This window comes from Eulemur rufifrons, chromosome 20 (assembly GCF_041146395.1).
Source record: "Eulemur rufifrons isolate Redbay chromosome 20, OSU_ERuf_1, whole genome shotgun sequence".
Taxonomy (NCBI): Eukaryota; Metazoa; Chordata; class Mammalia; order Primates; family Lemuridae; genus Eulemur; species Eulemur rufifrons.
The window spans coordinates 22,401,471-22,419,459 of record NC_091002.1 but is presented as its reverse complement, the minus strand read 5'-3'; the positions used below and the strand labels follow the sequence as shown (position 1 = coordinate 22,419,459).

General features: G+C 40.8%; 2 protein-coding genes and 1 pseudogene across 3 annotated transcripts in view; 1 reads left to right on the top strand and 2 right to left on the bottom strand.

Moving 5' to 3' along the window:
• Nucleotides 1-17,989, bottom strand: part of CPNE1 (copine 1) — a 410,662-nt gene that overhangs the window by 188,529 nt on the left and 204,144 nt on the right. The gene's annotated exons all lie outside the window — the stretch shown is intronic.
• The window catches only part of PHF20 (PHD finger protein 20), a 110,966-nt gene that overhangs the window by 74,552 nt on the left and 18,425 nt on the right, over nt 1-17,989 (top strand). For both annotated transcript variants that reach the window (XM_069495913.1, XM_069495912.1), the window contains exons 10-13: nt 14,064-14,342; nt 15,810-15,908; nt 16,618-16,782; nt 17,745-17,923. In XM_069495913.1, the coding sequence (XP_069352014.1) occupies nt 14,064-14,342; nt 15,810-15,908; nt 16,618-16,782; nt 17,745-17,923 (722 nt within the window). The remainder of the gene's footprint in view (nt 1-14,063; nt 14,343-15,809; nt 15,909-16,617; nt 16,783-17,744; nt 17,924-17,989) is intronic.
• Nucleotides 3,065-3,235, bottom strand: LOC138401077 (small nuclear ribonucleoprotein G pseudogene; annotated as a pseudogene).

Sequence of the window (17,989 nt, the reverse complement as noted above, 5' to 3'; positions counted from 1 at the left end):
GCCTAGGAGTTTTGTTAACTGTTGAGTATGCAAAGATGAATGGGCATTCTTGGTCTTAGTGTTCATTAACTGCTATTTGGATTTGCCATTGGGAGAGAGGTATGATATTTAGGTAGGTGATTTGGGGGCAGGGATGGAAGAAGGTGGTACTTGCACTTGGCCTTGAAGGATGGGTAGCAGTTAAGCATTTGGAGATGGAGGCAAAGCAGGGTGTATAGCATGACTACAGAGTCTTTTCTGAGACTGTCAGGTGTGCTTCCAGAAGTGGGTTAAGGGTGAACAGGTAAGTTTCTGCAAACCTGAGGTCAGTCACTTTGAGGAGTTTATGGAGCTACTGTAAAATGCTTCATTCTCAGGATAGGGTGATAGCCCTGCATCGTTCACTTGGATCTGTGCATTGGTACATTTAGCCATTTTGTGGCCTCAAGGTAATTTTCCTGCATATAGTTTTAAGAAGTTTTTATTCTGAAAAAATTTGAGTTATAAAAAAGTTGCAAAAAATGGTACGAAGAATATACCTTTAACCAAATTTCCCTTTGTTAGCAATTTGTCATATTTGTTTTATTCTATTTTTAAAGTACTTTTCCTGAATTGTTTGACAATAAGTTCCATCTATTCATGGAGATTTATCAAAAATAATTAATTAAAAAGAGAGTAAGTTCGAGACCTTTACCCCTAAATACTTCAATGTATATTTCCTAAAAGCAAGGATGTTCTCCTACATCACCACAATACAATGATCATAATTAGGACCTTCCTGAAACTTCGCCAGGGATATAGTTAGTACTTTACCTCATTTATGGCAGTGATCTTGCCTTCATTCAGTATGCTTTTTTAGGATAACTTTTATTTATTTAATACTAGCTTTTGATGAGTTTTTACAACTATGAATTAAGGCAGCTGGGACTCCTATTTAAAAAATTATAGTCTTTTTTTTTTTTTTTTTTTTTTTAAGAGATAGGGTCTTTCTGTGTTGCCCAGACTGGCCCTGAACTCCTAGGTTTAAGCAATCCTCTGCCTCAGCCTCTCAAGTAGCTGGGGATACAGGTGTGTGCCAGTGCGCCCGATTTAAAGTTATTTTGATTTATTTTCTATAAATTTTATAACCAATGTATGCTAAGAAACATTAAAACCAATTATAGGCTGGGCTTGGTGGCTCACTCCTGTAATCCTAGCACCCTCGGCCAAGGTGGGAGAATCACTTGAGGTCAGTTGTTCCAGACCAGCCTGAGCAAGAGCAAGACCCATTTCTACCAAAATAGAAGAAATTAGTTGAGAGTGATGACGTGTACCTGTAGTCCCAGCTACTCGGGAGGCTGAGGCAAGAGGATTGCTTAAGCCCAGGAGTTTGAGGTTGCAGTGAGCTACTATTACATCACACCACTGCACTCTAGCCAGGAGAACAGAGCGTCTAACTTTTCACTATTAATTCTCCCTGTATTTTTTTGTTTTTCTTTTGAGCCAGGGTCTTGCTCTGTCACCCAGGCTAGAGTGTAGTGGTGTCATCATAGCTCACCATAACCTCAAATTCCTGAGTTCTAGCAATCTTCCTGCCTCAGTCTCCCAAGTATCTGGGACCATAGGTGTGTACTACCACATCCAGCTAATTTAAAAATTTTTTTGTAGAGACAGGGTCTTGCTATATTCCCTAGGCTGGTGTCAGACTGTTGGCCTCAAGCAATCTTCCCACCTTGGCCTCCTCAAACCCAGTTTCTCCCTGTTTTATAGGCAAAGAGCCCAACATTTGGCAAGGAGTGACTTAGCCAGAGTTGCACACTTCCTAATGTTTGGTATTGCAGAGTCTATAACTTCCGACTGAGTACCTAATTTTATTTAATAAGAGGCTGGGTGCTATATAAATCGAGTGAAATGATCAGAGTCCCTGCCTTTAGGAACATTGCATAGTATATGATGCAAAATTACCACTGCTCTCTGGGGCTGCTCATTAAAGCAGCGTGTACACTCAGAGTAAGAAGCTTAGCGAGGTGGCTAGGTTTGAAGAATAGTGTGTGGTACAAGTAATACCAGTGCTCCAGGACTGGGTGGTGCCTTTGGAATTCTTTAATTTGAGGGGGGAAAATATGTTGATCTGGAAACTGAGTGGTGTTCCTGGTGTTTCTTTTGGAACAAGTGTTTAGTGGTGAGTTCAGGACAATCCAGCAAGATTGCGGCGGGAGCGGGAGGTTGTTGAGAACTCATTCACCAGGAATGTATTATGTAAGTAAGCAGGAAATAGGGCGGGACCGCCATCAGAAACATCCAGCCAGCCCCCTGGAGGTCAGGATGCTGCCTTAGTCACTGTTTAGTTATTGCTTTCCTGAGCTGGTGCCACAGTTTTGGCATTTCTAAACCGAGATGGAGTCACTATCTGAGAAATTGGCGTGAAGGAGGCTCTTGGGCAGCAGGAGGACATGCTGGAGAACGCAACACATCTAGTCCAGAGCAGAAAAGAGTCAGCTAGCTGGTTGCTCCAAACCCAGCTCTGGCATTTGGGGCAGCTCTGCCACCTTGTGGAGTAAATGCTCAATGGTTTTTTTGTTTGTTTTGTTTCTTTTAATGGGGACCAAGTATAGAGATTGCTCTATAGGGGATAGGCTTGAAATGTCCACCAGGACTGTGTGTTAGCAGGATTGCTTTCCTTCTGCTTAGCTATTCTGTGGCCTCAAAGTATTTTTACTGCATACATTTTTTTCTGTGTATATTTTTTCCCCCAAATGCCTACAGTAGAAGCAATTCTGCATATATTTTTAAGAAGTTTTTATTTTGAAATAATTTCAAAAAATAATAATAAAAAATAATAATAAGAAATAATTTCAGATTTATAAAAAAGTTGCAAAAATAGCACAAAGAATTCTCTTATACTTTTCCTTATGTTGGAGAATATAGATTCCCCCATTGTTAGCAGTTTACTACTATGTTTGCTTTAGTATTTTCTCTTCAGTTTTTTAAAATTTAACAAAAAGTTTAATATGAAAATGTACATGACTCAATTTTGACATTACAGTAAAAGAGGCCCTTTGGAGAGGGGACATGAATTTCTCTGCTGAGCAGCCGTTATTTATGCTCATTCCAAAGCTTCTAACATGATGATAATATTTCCTCGTGTTACGACTATGCTGATATTTTTCTGTTGCCCACTAGTTGCCATCTCCACACATTCATGTATCACAGGATTCATAAAGGGATCACATCTCCACAATATTCCTTGGACATGTCTGCCACCATTTTATTTCATTTTTCAACTCGGGAGGGTGAGCTATACTCAGGGCTTCTACACCGCAGAATCAGAGATGTCTAAGAATGGAATTTGCGGCTGCCCGCATGCTCCCGAGGTAGGCTGGGTGTCTTGTGTCTGACCTCTCTCAATTTTTTTAAAGTATTTTTTTCAAATTGTTTGAAAATAAGTTGCAGGCTTCTACCCCTAAGTAAATCAGCATGTATTTCCTGAAAACAAGGATGTTCTCTTACATTGCCAGAATATAATGATCAAAATCAGGACCTTTTTCTAACTCTGCTAGTTGTTCTACTTAATGTCCTTTGTGGCAAAAGTGGGGAAGAAGTTCTGGTCAGAATTTAATCCACGAGCACACATTGACTTTGACTGTCATGTCTCTTTTGCTTCCTTTGATCTTTTAAATAATCAGTCTTTGTCTTTCATGATCTTGACAATTCTGAAGAATATCATGTCCCTAAAATCGGGTTTTTCTGATGTATTCTGATAATTAGATTTAGGTTATTCACTTTTAGCAGAAATACCACACGAGTGATGCTGTGTCCTTTTCAAGTGCATTCTGTCAGAAGGCACATGATAATCTGGTCCCATTTACTGGTGATAGTAACTTGGATCACTTACCTAAGGTAGTATCTACCAGCATTCTCTACTGTAAAGCTATTATTTTTCCCTTTATAATAAGTTTCTTGTAAGAGGATACTTTGAAACTAATATCTTGTTTCGTCTTCAAACTCGTAACTATTTTAGTATCCACTGATGTTTTTTGCATGAAATAATTTTTACCTTGATAGCTGCCAAATGATGATTTCTAACTCTCATCATTCCTTCAACATTTATTAGTTTGAATACTGTCATATGGAGATTTCCCACCCTCCCTTCCTTCCTTTCCTTGTTTGTTTATATCTGTATGGACTCATGGATTCTTACTTTGTTCTATGTGTTAAGATCTTTTTCTACTATTATTTGTTTTAATATTGTCCCAGATTTGGCCAGTGAGAGCATTCCAAACTGACTCCTATGTCATGTCATTTTTTGAGCACTTCTTTATTTGCTTGCATAACAAGATGAGTTCTAAGCTCATCTTGTACGTTTCTCCAGAAAGCCCTGATTTCTTTAAAGTGGTGAACTATATTTAAGAAACCGAGATATGGGTGTTAGATGTGCTCGTTGCCCCTACAGTATGCAGAAAAAATATGGAAGTTCCTCTTTACTACCTGCCTTCCTGTCCCATGCCCCTTTCTAGAGGTAACCACTGTTAACAGTTTGATTCTATCCTTCTGGTTTCCTTTCTATGGTTTTCTTTTTTTTTTATTATAATCTGTTTTTTTCCTCGTCTATAACCATAAATGGGGTTATAAAGTATATACTTGCAACTTCTTGTTTTCACTTACCAATGTATCTTGAGATTATCTATATCAGTAAATGTGGAGCTACTTCTTCTTCTTTTTTTTTTTTTTTTTGTGGAGACAGAGTCTTGCTCTGTCACCCCAGCTAGAGTGCAGTGGCATCATTATAGCTTACTGCAACTTTCAACTCCTGGGCTAAAGCAATCCTCCTGCTTCAGCCTCGGAAGTAGCTGGGACCAGAGGCATATGCCACCACGCCCAGCTAATTTTTCTATTTTTGTAGAGATGGGGTCTCGCTCTTGCTCAGGCTGGTCTGGAACTCCTGACCTCAAGTGATCTTCCTGCCTTAGCCTCCCAGAGTGCTAGGATTACAGGCATGTGCCACAGTGCCTGGCCTACTTCATCCTTTTTAATGGCTGATTAGAATTACATAATGTGAGCCGGGTGTCATGGCATATGCCTGTAGTCTCATCTATTCAGTAAGCCAAGGTGGGAGAATGGCTTGAGCCCAGGAATTCGAGGCCAACCTGGGCAACATAGCAAGATCCCCATCTCTAAACCTCCCCCTCACACACACACACAACTACATAATGCAGACTTGCTATAAGTTTGTTTAATTGCTTCTCCATTTTTGGTCATTTTGATTGTTTATTTTTCTATTCTAAGCATTTGGCAGAATTTGCCTTGAATATTTAAATCTGCTCATGTTTCCCTTTGATTGCTTTTAGTTGCTTCATAGCTGAGAAAATTATTACTTCATGGACCTGAAAATGTTATATTCATTATAGTATTTGAGGTACATGTCATAAAGATATCCAGCTACTGGGCCATGTGGTGTCATTGCTGACAAAAATGCCAACTGTGTTGGGGCTTGGTGCTGAGGGAACACAGGACAATGAGAAGTGGCTCTTATCCTCTGGCTGGAGAAGTGACAGATAAGAGGATCCAGGAGCAGATGCTGAGTGTTAATGACGAAGTGCAGCAGATAGCCCTTTGTGCTGGGAGTTGGTGGCATGTGGTCCTTGAGAGCCAGGGCCATCTGGATGCCTTCCTGCAGGTGGAGTGAGCCGGGTCTGGATGGAAGTGAAAACTTGGCTGTGAGCCAGGAAGAAGTGGCAGGGAGAGGGCACAGGCTGAGCACAGGTGTGAGCTGTGAGAGCATGAAGCAGTTGCCGGGTCCAGCAGTTGGAGGCCTCGGTGTAGGTAATGCGAGGTGAGTTTGGAAAGCAAGATGACACTTAGATTGACATGGGACTTGAATGCCAGACTGCGTATTGCCAGCCAGGCTGAATATCACCATCATAGTCATCTAATTGTGAGATTTCTAGATAAGGGCAATGGGCATACAAAAGATTGAACAGGACATTTATGTCTAAGCCAAGTTTCAGAAAACAGAGTTTAAAAACTTTTTTAGCATAAAAATAATGTCTGCTTACTGTAAAAGGAAAAGTATAAAGCATTATCCAATTATATAGAAAATGAGAGGACTGCTGATCCCACTCTGCATTATCTATTGCTGTCTAGTAATATTACCACAGACATAGCTAAAGACAACACATTTATTTTCTCACCATTTCTGTGGGTGAGGAGTTCAAGCACAGCTTAGCTGGGTCCTCTGCAAGCTTGAAATCAAGGAGCTGGCCAGGGCCATGGTCTCATCTGAAAACTCTACTGGGGAGGGATCCAGGCTTACGTGTTTGTTGGCACCATTCAGTCCTTACAGGCTGTTAGACTCAGGGCCTCAGTTTTCTGCTGGTACCCCCCGTTCCTTGCCTCATGACCTCTCTGTAGAGTAGCTCACAACACAGCAGTTTGTTTCACTAAGTGAGCAAGGGAGAGTGTCTACTAGTAAGATGGGACATTATAGTCTTACATAATATAATCACAAAAGTGACATACTGTCACCTTTGCCGTATTCTATTAGAGAGACAGGTTACAGGTGCTGCCCATACTCAGGGGGACGGGAGGCAGGGGTTATTAGAAGACATCTCAGAGTCTATCTTCCCTCTTTCCCCCCAAAGAAGATAAAGAAAACATTCCTTAGAGTTACCATTATTAAAAGCAAAATCTGTGGCCCATTTTTATCTGCATACACCAATGTTTATTAGTAATTTAGGAGTGACAAGAGCAAAGGGCGACTTCGCATTTTTAGCCTGGACACCTAAGAGCAAGCTCTGTATTTTGTGTTGATTCCTTCAAACAAAAATCTGCTAAACCCAAGGAAGAGCACAGGACATTTAAATGGTAATACCAGTGACTGGTTGGAAATATTGATTTTCATACTGCTTTCTAAAACAGGAATAAATCAGTTTCAGTATTTTATCTTCTATCCCAAGAGTAATTTGATTACTCCTCACTTTTGAACCAGGCTCCCTTGAAGATTTAATTTACGTATTTTCTGCCCTCTGTATCCTAGTAACTGCTCCCATGTTGACAAGGACTCATGATATCCTGAGAGAAGATGATGTCACTTAGCTGGTGCCACCAGTGACGTACGTTCCAAATGAACTGTCCTCCCATTGGGGAATACACACCTGTGTGTGAGACTTGGCATTCATGTAGAGTAGACTGTGTCCCAGCAGGTCCTTCTGGCAACCTGTGGCTCTTCCAGCTGCTGCTGCTGCTGCTGCTGCTGCTGCTTTTTTTTTCTGAGACAGAGTCTCACTCTGTTGCCCAGGCTAGAGTGCCGTGGTGTCAGCCTAGCTCACAGCAACCTCAAACTCCTGAGCTCAAGCCTCCTGAGTAGCTGGGACTACAGGCATGTGCCACCATGCCTGGCTAATTTTTTCTATATATTTCTAGTTGTCCAGCTAATTTCTTTCTATTTTTCTTAGAGACAGGGTCTCACTCTTGCTCAAGCTAGTCTCGAACTTCTTTTTTTTTTTTTTTTTTGAGACAGAGTCTCACTTTGTTGCCCGGGCTAGAGTGAGTGCCGTGGCGTCAGCCTAGCTCACAGCAACCTCAAACTCCTGGGCTTAAGCGATCCTACTGCCTCAGCCTCCCGAGTAGCTGGGACTACAGGCATGCGCCACCATGCCCGGCTAATTTTTTCTATATATATTTTAGTTGGCCAGATAATTTCTTTCTATTTTTAGTAGAGACAGGGTCTCGTTCTTGCTCAGGCTGGTCTCGAACTCCTGACCTTGAGCGATCCACCCGCCTCGGCCTCCCAGAGTGCTAGGATTACAGGCGTGAGCCACCGCGCCCGGCCTAGTCTCGAACTTCTGAGCTCAAACGATCCACCCGCCTCGGCCTCTCAGAGTGCTAGGATTATAGGCGTGAGCCACTGCGCCCGGCCTCTTCCAGCTTCTTGACTACTTCCATCACCATGGCACAGGAACTGTTCTGGCAAGCAGTATGATGTAAAAATAGAAATGTATGTTTTTGCTACCATGAAAATCATACGGCTTTGGTAATAGAAAACATGGAAAAGTAGGAAAAACAACTTTTTTTAAGACTTTGAAGTGCCATAACCAAAAGGTTGCCATTGTTTACATTCTTACAATTTTAGAAAATAATATATACTATTATATTTTATATGTTATATATAGTTTTTATCTTGCTCATATTTTGTGAGTTTTCTTTAGCATAGCTATACTGTGAATATTCTATTAATTCTTCCTTTTAAACATAGAACATTTTTGCTAGTTGCATCATTTTACTCTTCCTATTGTTTTTATTAATTACCACTATTATGTCATTGTTTGATTAATAAAGTAGGGCAATAATTTTGCAGGTTGTGCCACTGATATATGGCCGCCTGGCTGAGATTATGGATAAATTTGATTGATCTAAGCAAACAACTGTGAGGTCAGTGACAATAATGATGACAAATTATGTGTAACCTGTTGCAGTTAATAATGGGTTTTCTCTTCTACAGCCTCACGGAAACACATAGTAGCCTTGTGAAATATTTATTCCCATTTAACGATGAGGAAATAGTTGAGAGAGGTTTGCTCCATTGTTTGACGTAGTACTACACTAGGATAAGTACTGGAAGAGAAGTGAAGAATGGAGTACATTCCCCTTTTCAACATTTTAGAAAAAGGAATGAACAAAACCAACTGTAATGCAAATAGTAAAGGAACAAGGACTATAAGATTTATTCTCTGTGAATTACTTAGGGAATTCTGAGAAGGCAGGACAGAATCTTTTCTGCTGAGAGACCAAGGAAAGCATTGTGCAAGGAGATGGCATTTGAAGGATGGGGGGATTTGGTTTGCATGTGGGTGGGACATGTCAAACAGAGGGAACCACATGGTGTGGACTGGCTGAACTGGCAGCCTTTATTGTGTTTTACAGAGGGCTCCTTTTGGCTGTAGTGTGGGAAAATTGGATAAAGTTGTGAAGTCTGGAAAATATTTTTTGTATCTCTAAAAATTTATTGGATTCAAAAATAATATAGTCTAACCAAGTTTTCAGGAACAGGAACAAAAGAAAATTTTAAAGAAATAAAAAATAAAATAGTCTAGTTTGTAATCCCTTCATGACAAAAGGGATGATTGTTAACTCTTGGGGTGTTTATCTTTTTTACCATTTTAATTTAACACATTTTAAAACATTTTGTCGTCATTGAAAAGTTAGCATAAACAGTTTATTCCTATATACTATTTTTATCTACTTTTTGATTTGTGATTCTGAAATTATAGTTAGTTATGTAATTTATCAGATTTTGTCACAGGTTATTGTGCACATCTGATTCATACCCTCTTTGCTGCTTGCCTCACCCTGTTGATTGTGTTGATTGTTTTTTTCCAACAGTGCAGGGTAGATTACTGACAGGCTGATAGTCAGAAGGGCTTGTTTCTGTAACAGTGAAGTTATACTTCACTAGTAGAGTTTATTGGAAATGTTACTTCCTGAACTTGCATGGTTGAAAATTCATAACATTCAAATCTTTCTTCTTTTGATCTTTATTCCTTCAGATAAAAAGCAGCAACTCACTTTGTTTTATTAGTATTGCCATCTTGAAAAGAGCTCTTGGTTTGATCAGAGTCTTTGTGATAGTGACACCTGGCAGTGTCTTCTCTCCTGGGGGGTTTCTCTGCTCACCTGAGCCTCCCTGATCCTCGTGCCACCTCTCAGAGACAGCTGGTCCACACTAGTGCCAACCTTGCTCTCCTTTGGAGGCCCAGCTGTACCTGCCTTCTGCTTAGCTGTGAAGAATCTGGGTTTTGCTTTTTGGGGGAGGAGTTTTTATTCTGCTAAACTAAACTCATTTTCTTTTGAGTGGTTTCCTGGATTGGTAGATTATCAGACCAGGCACATCTTTCTTTCAATTTGGCCAGATCTTCTTGAAATCTGTTTGTGTGCAAAGAGATGTATAAGTGCATTAGTAGTGTGCGTAGATGAAATGGAATTGGCCCGGGCAATTCTACCCAGAGAGTGTAGATTAATTGATTGTCAGTCTGAAGGCGGTTCCCAAGGCTGTCTTCAGCGCTGTCCTACTGGACATCTTTATCCACAAGTTGGACGAAGACCTAAGAATATATAGATCTTAGGCAATTTAAGAATTACAAAGTTCATAGACTAAAATAATCAGATGAAGTTTATTAGGGATAAATGCTACTTCCAACATACAGTTTCACAAAACTACTTAGGGGAAAGGCAAAGTGCACTTTATGTTTTAGAAAGACAAAACAGACTGGTCCAGAGGTAGTGAGTTACCTCAGTTGATTGTTCACAGTCAGATACAGATTGAACTCCTGTGCTTCTCTTTTCCACCTTCTCACTACTGCACATGACTAGTCTTTAAAAAAAAAAAAGACAATGTTTGAGATTTTGATAAACCAAGCTTGGTATTATCCTGTATTGTATAATGTGACTATCACAAACAAAAAACAAAAAACTTTTGTCTTCCTTATGAAAGATATTCCAAAAGGTGGGTATAATAATCCCACGAATTATGAATAGCCATACTAGGAATCTTGTGGTTGGTTTGGATTTCACACTTTAAGAAGGATATAGACAAAATTAAGTGCTTATAGGTTGACATGTCTCCCAGCCAGGGCATTTATGAAGGCTGGTTGAAGAAATGTTTCACATTTGGTTGATAATTAGCTGTCTCCAGCCACTTTCCAGAAACACCATAAGCCAGCTTATGGAATGATACTGGCTTCCATTTATTGATCACCCGCTTTGTGCCAAGTACATATATTATCTATAACCCTCTCTCCAACTCTTTGCAGTAGGTGGTATTCTTCCCTTTTATAGGTAAGAAGCTGGATAATCAGACTAGCTTTCACAGCTAATTTATGCTGCTAATGAAGGGTAGAGCTGGGATTTAAAATTGGGCTGTTTCTACTATACCATACTGCCTCTGGCATGAGCATGCAGTGAGTCTGGCGGTGGTGGGGACTTCTGCTCTTCTGCTTATGAGCAGGTTAATTACTGAAAGGCTCTTGTGCTCTACCCCTAAAAGACTCACACCTCTGTGTACAAACACACATTGTGCACATGCACATGAATTAGTGCCTCTCTTCTGATGCTGTCCATAAGTCCCATTTGCAGTATGTCCAAAATGATATTATATAGTAACAGTAGCCAATATTTATTGAGCACTTATTATGTGCCATACACTTTTGTAGGGTCTTTGCATGTAATTTATTTAATTGCTCACAACTCAGTGAAGTAGTTACCATTATCATCTATACCCTGCACGTGAGGAACTGAGGCAGGGGAGGAGGTGAAAGCCTAGGATTTGAAACAGGTTGTTCAGCTGCAGAGCCCACACTGTTAGCCACTGTGCTGTGTTTTTTTTGCAGATGACCATTGTGTGTACACAGGGTACAAAGTTTCTGAATAGAGAGATTGTTAATTCTTCATGGAATTGGTTCAAATTCCTCATTATTTCTAACTCTTAAATTTTTAATTCAGAGATGTTTATATTTTTGCATTCTTTTTTTTTTTTTTTTGGAGACAGAGTCTCTCTCTGTTGCCCGGGCTAGAGTGCCGTGACATCAGCCTAGCTCACAGCAACCTCAAACTCCTGGGCTCAAGCAATCCTACTGCCTCAGCCTCCCAAGTAGCTGGCATTACAGGCATGCACCACCCTGCCTGGCTAATTTTTTATGTATATATTTTTAGTTGTCCAGCTAATTTCTTTCTATTTTTTTAGTAGAGACAGGGTCTTGCTCTTGCTCAGACTGGTCTCGAGCTCCTGAGCTCAAACAGTCCACCCACCTTGGCCTCCCAGAGTGCTAGGATTACAGGCATGAGCCACCACGCCCTGCCAATGTATTTTGGCATTCTACTTTTCCATTATAAACAAGTTTATCACGAATCAGGGCTTCAAATAAGCCTAAGGATGGCTGAGATTACTGTAGCTGGACTTGGCCACTGTCACCCTCAGGTAGTGGCAGGCAGTGTTCATGTCCTCTGACCTTGAAACTTAACTTGGTTCACTCAGTGGTAAGTGGAGTTGTCTGCATTGATTTTTGAAGTACTGTTTGTCATATGAAAAAGGGATTATTGGGTTGAACCTTATTAATGGCCAATATGTAGCCTTTTTAATCTACATAAATGGCAAGTTTATATGGTTCAACCTAGTAGGCCCAAGAGGAGGAAATTCCAGAGAAACCATTTTTTGTTTGTTTAAGAAAGAATTTGGGGCTATCTTAGAGGTTTGAGTTTTTCATTTCTCCACTGACATGCTTTTCCTATACAGTTATTTGTCTAAGCAGTATGTATTCCATTTCACATCATGTTGTTTTTTCTTCTTTTACCTGCATCTAACTAATTTGGAACCTCTTCTATCTCTTGTCACGGGTAAAAAGTGATTTTAAGGCGTTCTGCTTTGGAATGTGTGTGCAATTTTTTTATTTGTTTAAATTGGCTATATAGTAGCACCCATTAGCTCATCAAACCTAAGTTTGAAATGTAGAGTATGATTTAGATTGAATTTAATCTTAAAATTCCTTCTTATTATAGGAATAATACTTGAAAATGTAATCATAGTACTTACCAAAGGTTTAGCACATTACCTACTCCTAATGAAAATTGTATCATTGCTTTTAGGAAAAACTGGATTCACTCAAGAAAGGTCCATTCAGGATATTCTTGGGTTACCAAACCTGTAGAACAGTAGTGACTTGAGTTTAAGGTGATTGCTTTCATTGGGGCAAGGACATTTTGAAGGTACTCCTCAATAAACGGAGTTTCTAACACACATGAAGTCCTTGTGACAGCTTTACTTTTTATCTTTGGTGCATGACAGACCATTGCCTTTTGCTTATTTGTTTTTTTTTGGGGGGGGGAGGGGGTCCATGCTTTTATTGTCTTATTGAATTTGATCAAGTTCTGAGTCCTCCTCTTGCCTTCCAGCTCTGTTCAGTTGGTGGTTTTGGTTTTTCTTGGAGTCTCTGGGTCCTGTTTGTTTGTTTTGCTTTTATTATTTTAATTGACACATAATTGTATATATTTATGGGGTGCAGTATATATTTCGATACACATATACAAGGTATAATGATCAAATCAGGGTAGTTAGCCATCTATCACCTCAAACATTTATAATTTCTTTGTGTTGGGAACATTTAAAATCTGCTGTATGTCAGCCTGGGCAACATAGCAAGACCCTGTCTCTACCAAAAACATTTAAAAATTAACCAGGTGTAGTGGCGTGCGCCTATAGTCCTAGCTACTCAGCAGGCTAAGTTATGAAGATCACTTGAGCCCAGGCATTGGAGGTTGTAGTGAGCTATGATTGTGCCATTATACTCCAGCTTGGGCAACAGAGCAAGACCCTGCCTCACCCTCCCCATCCCCCCCAAAAGTCTGCTCTATTAATCTGTCATGGAATTAGTAAAAAAAAAAAAAAACAAGAAAGAAAGAAAAAAGTCTGCTCTACTTGTTATTTGAAAGTATACAATAAATTACTATATAGTCATCCTATGGTGCCCTAGAACACTAGAACTTACTCCTATTCTAGGTTCTTTTGATCAAGCAAAGTATGCGGCAAAACAGAGTACATGGTGAAATCTCAGAGGCTCACTACTCAACCCTTTGTAACAGTTAAACCTTCCTTGTGCAAAAACTGTTGTAAAGTCTCTCTCTTAGGCTTCATAAGGAGATCCTGTGGAATATTTCCTGGTTTTCTCCATGCAGACAGGTTACCAGGATGGTGGTGAAAATGAGTCTGATCCAACTCATGAGTAACAAGCGCTGGCTTAAGATCCTTGATTTTTTTAGGTTTTTCCCTATTCTTCCCCCAAAGTCTGTGAAACCCTGAGAACTTGTATGGCTGTTTTAAATAAACATGTTGATCTCTTCTTTCTAAAGATGAATCATAGTATAGTCTCTTGTTATTTGACCTGTGGTGGTTTTCATTCTTTCCTAACAGTAATTTTGGAAGTTAATGGCAGTCTGATTGCTTTCTCAGGATATATATGCATGCTACTCTTTCACTTCTGTTGCCATGTGTTAATGCATGTTTTGTAATAACTATGATAAACATAAAGGATCTTTGCTTTTGTTTTTATTTTTTTCAGTAACAAATACTTTTAAGAAAACAGATGATTTTGTGACATCTAACACACCAGCTATCGACCTAGACCACAAGTTTAGATGCAAGGTTGTGGACTGTTTAAAATTTTTCCGCAAAGCCAAACTGTTGCACTATCATATGAAGTATTTCCATGGAATGGAGAAGTCACCAGAGCCAGAGGAGGGCCCAGGAAAGAGGCATGTCCAAACCAGGGGCTCTTCAGCTTCAGACAAAGCCAGCCAGGAGAACCTGACCAGGAAGCGGGTCTCCGCCAGCTCCCCCAGTAAGTATCTGGGTTCTGCATTGTGTCACGGAGGGCCCTGCTGCCTGGGTCACAGTGCTTATTACATTTTCTGACACACAGAAAGCAGGCATTAGGTTGGTCTGGTCCAGGTGAATCCCACAAGATTGAAAATAATAAGTGATCTTCAGGAGTTGCATCATGGAGCTGTGGCCTTCTTCAAGGAAGCAGGAATCGGCCAGGTGTGGTGGCTCACGCCTGTAATCCTAGCACTCTGGGAGGCCGAGGCAGGTGGATCTTTTGATCTCAGGAGTTCGAGACCAGCCTGAGCAAGAGGGAGACCCCCCCACCCCCCACTATAAAAAAAAAAAATAGAAATTAGCTGGACAACTAAAAATATATATAAAAAAATTAGCTGGGCATGGTGGCACATGCCTATAGTCCCAGCTACTCGTGAGGCTGAGGCAGTAGGATTGCTTGAGCCCAGGAGTTTGAGGTTGCTGTGAGCTAGGCTGATGCCACGGCACTCTAGCCCAGGCAACAGAGTGAGACTCTGTCTCAGCAAAAAAAAAAAAAAAAAGGAAGCAGGAATACTAACTCTGAGAGTTATACCATGAGAAAGTCACACAGCTGCTGAAGACTTTGGTGCTCCTAGTATGAGTGGGGGCAGTTGAGCAAAGGGTGCTCCTTCGGAAGCCAGCAGGGACAGAACAGCACAGGTGCTGTCATCCTACCCTCCCAAACCTGTGCTCCTGCCCTGCCAGCAGGACAAAAGAACTAAAAGGTGATGTGTGATTAGAGCTACTGTTGAGTCCACACGTAAATCCTATTTCATCTTAAATACAACTGATGATCTTTTCTAATAGCACTGTTGATTTTATATAGAAATCACAATGGTGGTAGTATAGGTTACCATAAAATCTCATTTTATGTCTTACTACCAAGAACCTTTTGAAAATTTCTCCTGAAACTTACAGAAATTGGCTTTTTCTCTTTCTTTCTTTTCTTTCTTTCTTTGGTGGGCCCCAGGCATTTGGGTCTTTTTAACAAGTTCCCCAGGTGATTGCAGTATGTAGCTGAGTTGAGTAGCAATGATCTAAGTAGAGGTTGGCAAACTTTTCTGTAAAGGGCCAGATAGTGTTTTCAGCTTTGAGGGCCAGAAGGTCTCTGTCCTCACTATTCAGCTCTGCTGTTGAAACGGGAAAGCATCCGTAGACAACATGTAACAAATGAGCATGATGTGTTTCACTAACCCTCTTTTGCAATAACAGGCAGCAGCCCAGAGTGTGCTGACCGGGATCTAAAGGCTGAGTGTTAGAGGAGTGGCTCTGCCTCGGGCAGCCAGCTCCAGAGCCCTCAGAGGGAAGGAAAGTGACCTCTCAGGCACAGCCTGGCCTACTGCCTGTTCCAGTTCTTCTCGTTGAACATGCCTAATTACTTAAGAAAAGAATAAACATCTCAGCATTGAAAACAAAATATTAAAATGCCAACACTTGTGTTTAATTCTAGCTGCAAAAGACAAGGAAAAGAATAAAGAGAAGAAATTCAAAGAGTTTGTGAGAGTGAAGCCAAAGAAGAAAAAGAAAAAGAAAAAGAAAACCAAACCTGGTAATTTTTCTCCTGAGGGTTTGTTAGGTTTCCTTACCACGGTGGGGAGGGGTGGTTTTCTCCCCTTGTGGTCTCTGAGCCTGTGCTGAACAGAGGGACCAGCTGGCCTTTACCAGGGCTTGTGGGGTCAGCCTAGCCTGGGCCCTGGCAGGGCAGGAGCCCACTTACCAGGTGTTACAAGGCCCGATTGGCATTTAGAAGCCCTCTAACTGGCTGCATTGGCCAGTGTGCCCTGTCACAGGTTGACGTACTTGAAGGCATCAAAGTGTGAGTGGATGTACAGGTGAATGACTGTATTTGTTCACACACATAACTCTTAAATGCACATCTTTGAGCCCTCTCAAGAAAGGAGTCACTTCTTGAAAAGTGTGTGTCTAGCTCCTACAAAAATGTTTAGAAAAATCTATGTTCCAACCTTGGGAATTAAAGGGATGCCTTGTTTTATTCTCAGTGTATCTTCTGTCCTAGAAAAGCAATCTTATCAGGAAAAGAGGGAGGGGGTGATGGTGAGGAGACATTTGGCTTGAGAGTCTCAGAGGTAGCTGGAAGTATTAATCCCTAAATCCCCCTCCATACTTCTTTGTAGTTGAATTATCCCTGAGCCTTAGAGCTATTTGAATAGCAGACCTCTTGGTTAGATGAGGTTGATTGTTTTTTGAATGCCATGATGTCAGGTGTTGCTCATTCCTTCCTGATCCTGTTCTCCCAGAATGCCCCTGCAGTGAGGAGATCAGTGACACCTCCCAGGAACCTTCTCCACCCAAGGCATTTGCTGTTACCAGGTGTGGGTCCTCACAGAAGCCTGGGGTCCATATGAGCCCACAGCTCCATGGCTCAGAATCTGGAAACCACAAAGGGAAAGTGAAAGCATCTGGTAAGGAGGCTGTCCGCTGGGCTGATCATTTACTGATCATTTGTTGGAAAGAACAGGCATACCTCGCAGGTTTTGCAGGTTTGGTTCTAGACCATCACAATAAATCGAGTATTACAATAAAGCAAGTCACACAAATTTTTTGGTTTCCTAGTACATGTAAAAGTTATGTTTACACTATACTGTAGTCTATTAAGTGTGCAGTAGCATTATGTCTTAAAGAAATGGCACATACTGTAATTTAAAAATACTATCTTGCTAAAAAATGCTGACACAGACTTGAAGTGAGCACATGCTGTTGGAGAAATGGTGCTGATAGACTTGCTGAACCACAGGATTGCCACAAAACTTCAATTTATAAAAAACATCTTTGGAGCACAATAAAGCAAAGTGCAATATAATGAGATATGCTTGTATTTAGAGAAGTACCTGGTACAGAATAAGCACTTAGTGAAAGTTATCTGTGATTATAACTAATCAGGCACTAAGACGTAGTGATTCTGGTTCTGATTGTCCCTGGAATTTTCTCCTTTCTTATACCCAGTGCCCACAGAGTTTTAAAGGTGGCTTTGGGTACAGACTGACTATAAACCAGGTCCTGGCTGGGCAAGGTGAGGCTGAGGAACATGTTAGAGTTGTTAGGGATGATGATCTGGATGGTTTATGGGAGTTGTAGTTCTTTTGCCAACGAGCTCTGTGACCTTGAGCATCCACTGACCTTGGGGTTCATTCTGTTAGTGAAATGAAGAAATGGCGTTCAGTTCATTACTAGGCATCATACTTTGTTGGGCCATTACTAAATGACAGGCCCAAGGAACAGATTGTTATCACCATTTCCCATCCCTGTGAGAGCTTGTGGAGCAGTGGGTCTGTAAGGTGATTTTTTTACTCTTGACAATATAGGGTTTTTCAAATTTTATAACTGTAATTTAAAATAGTGACTGTTGTTTTCTCTTTCCTCCCAGAGGAGGATAATTTGAGTGAGTCCTCTTCTGAGAGCTTTCTCTGGAGTGACGAGGAGTACGGCCAAGATGTGGATGTGACCACCAATCCAGACGAGGAACTTGATGGGGATGACCGCTATGACTTTGAGGTGGTCCGTTGCATCTGTGAGGTCCAGGAGGAAAATGACTTCATGATTCAGGTAGGTGGAGCTTCCAGAAAACAGGTCTAGAGAAGCACAAACTGGTCCTTGGAGGGAAATTTTGAG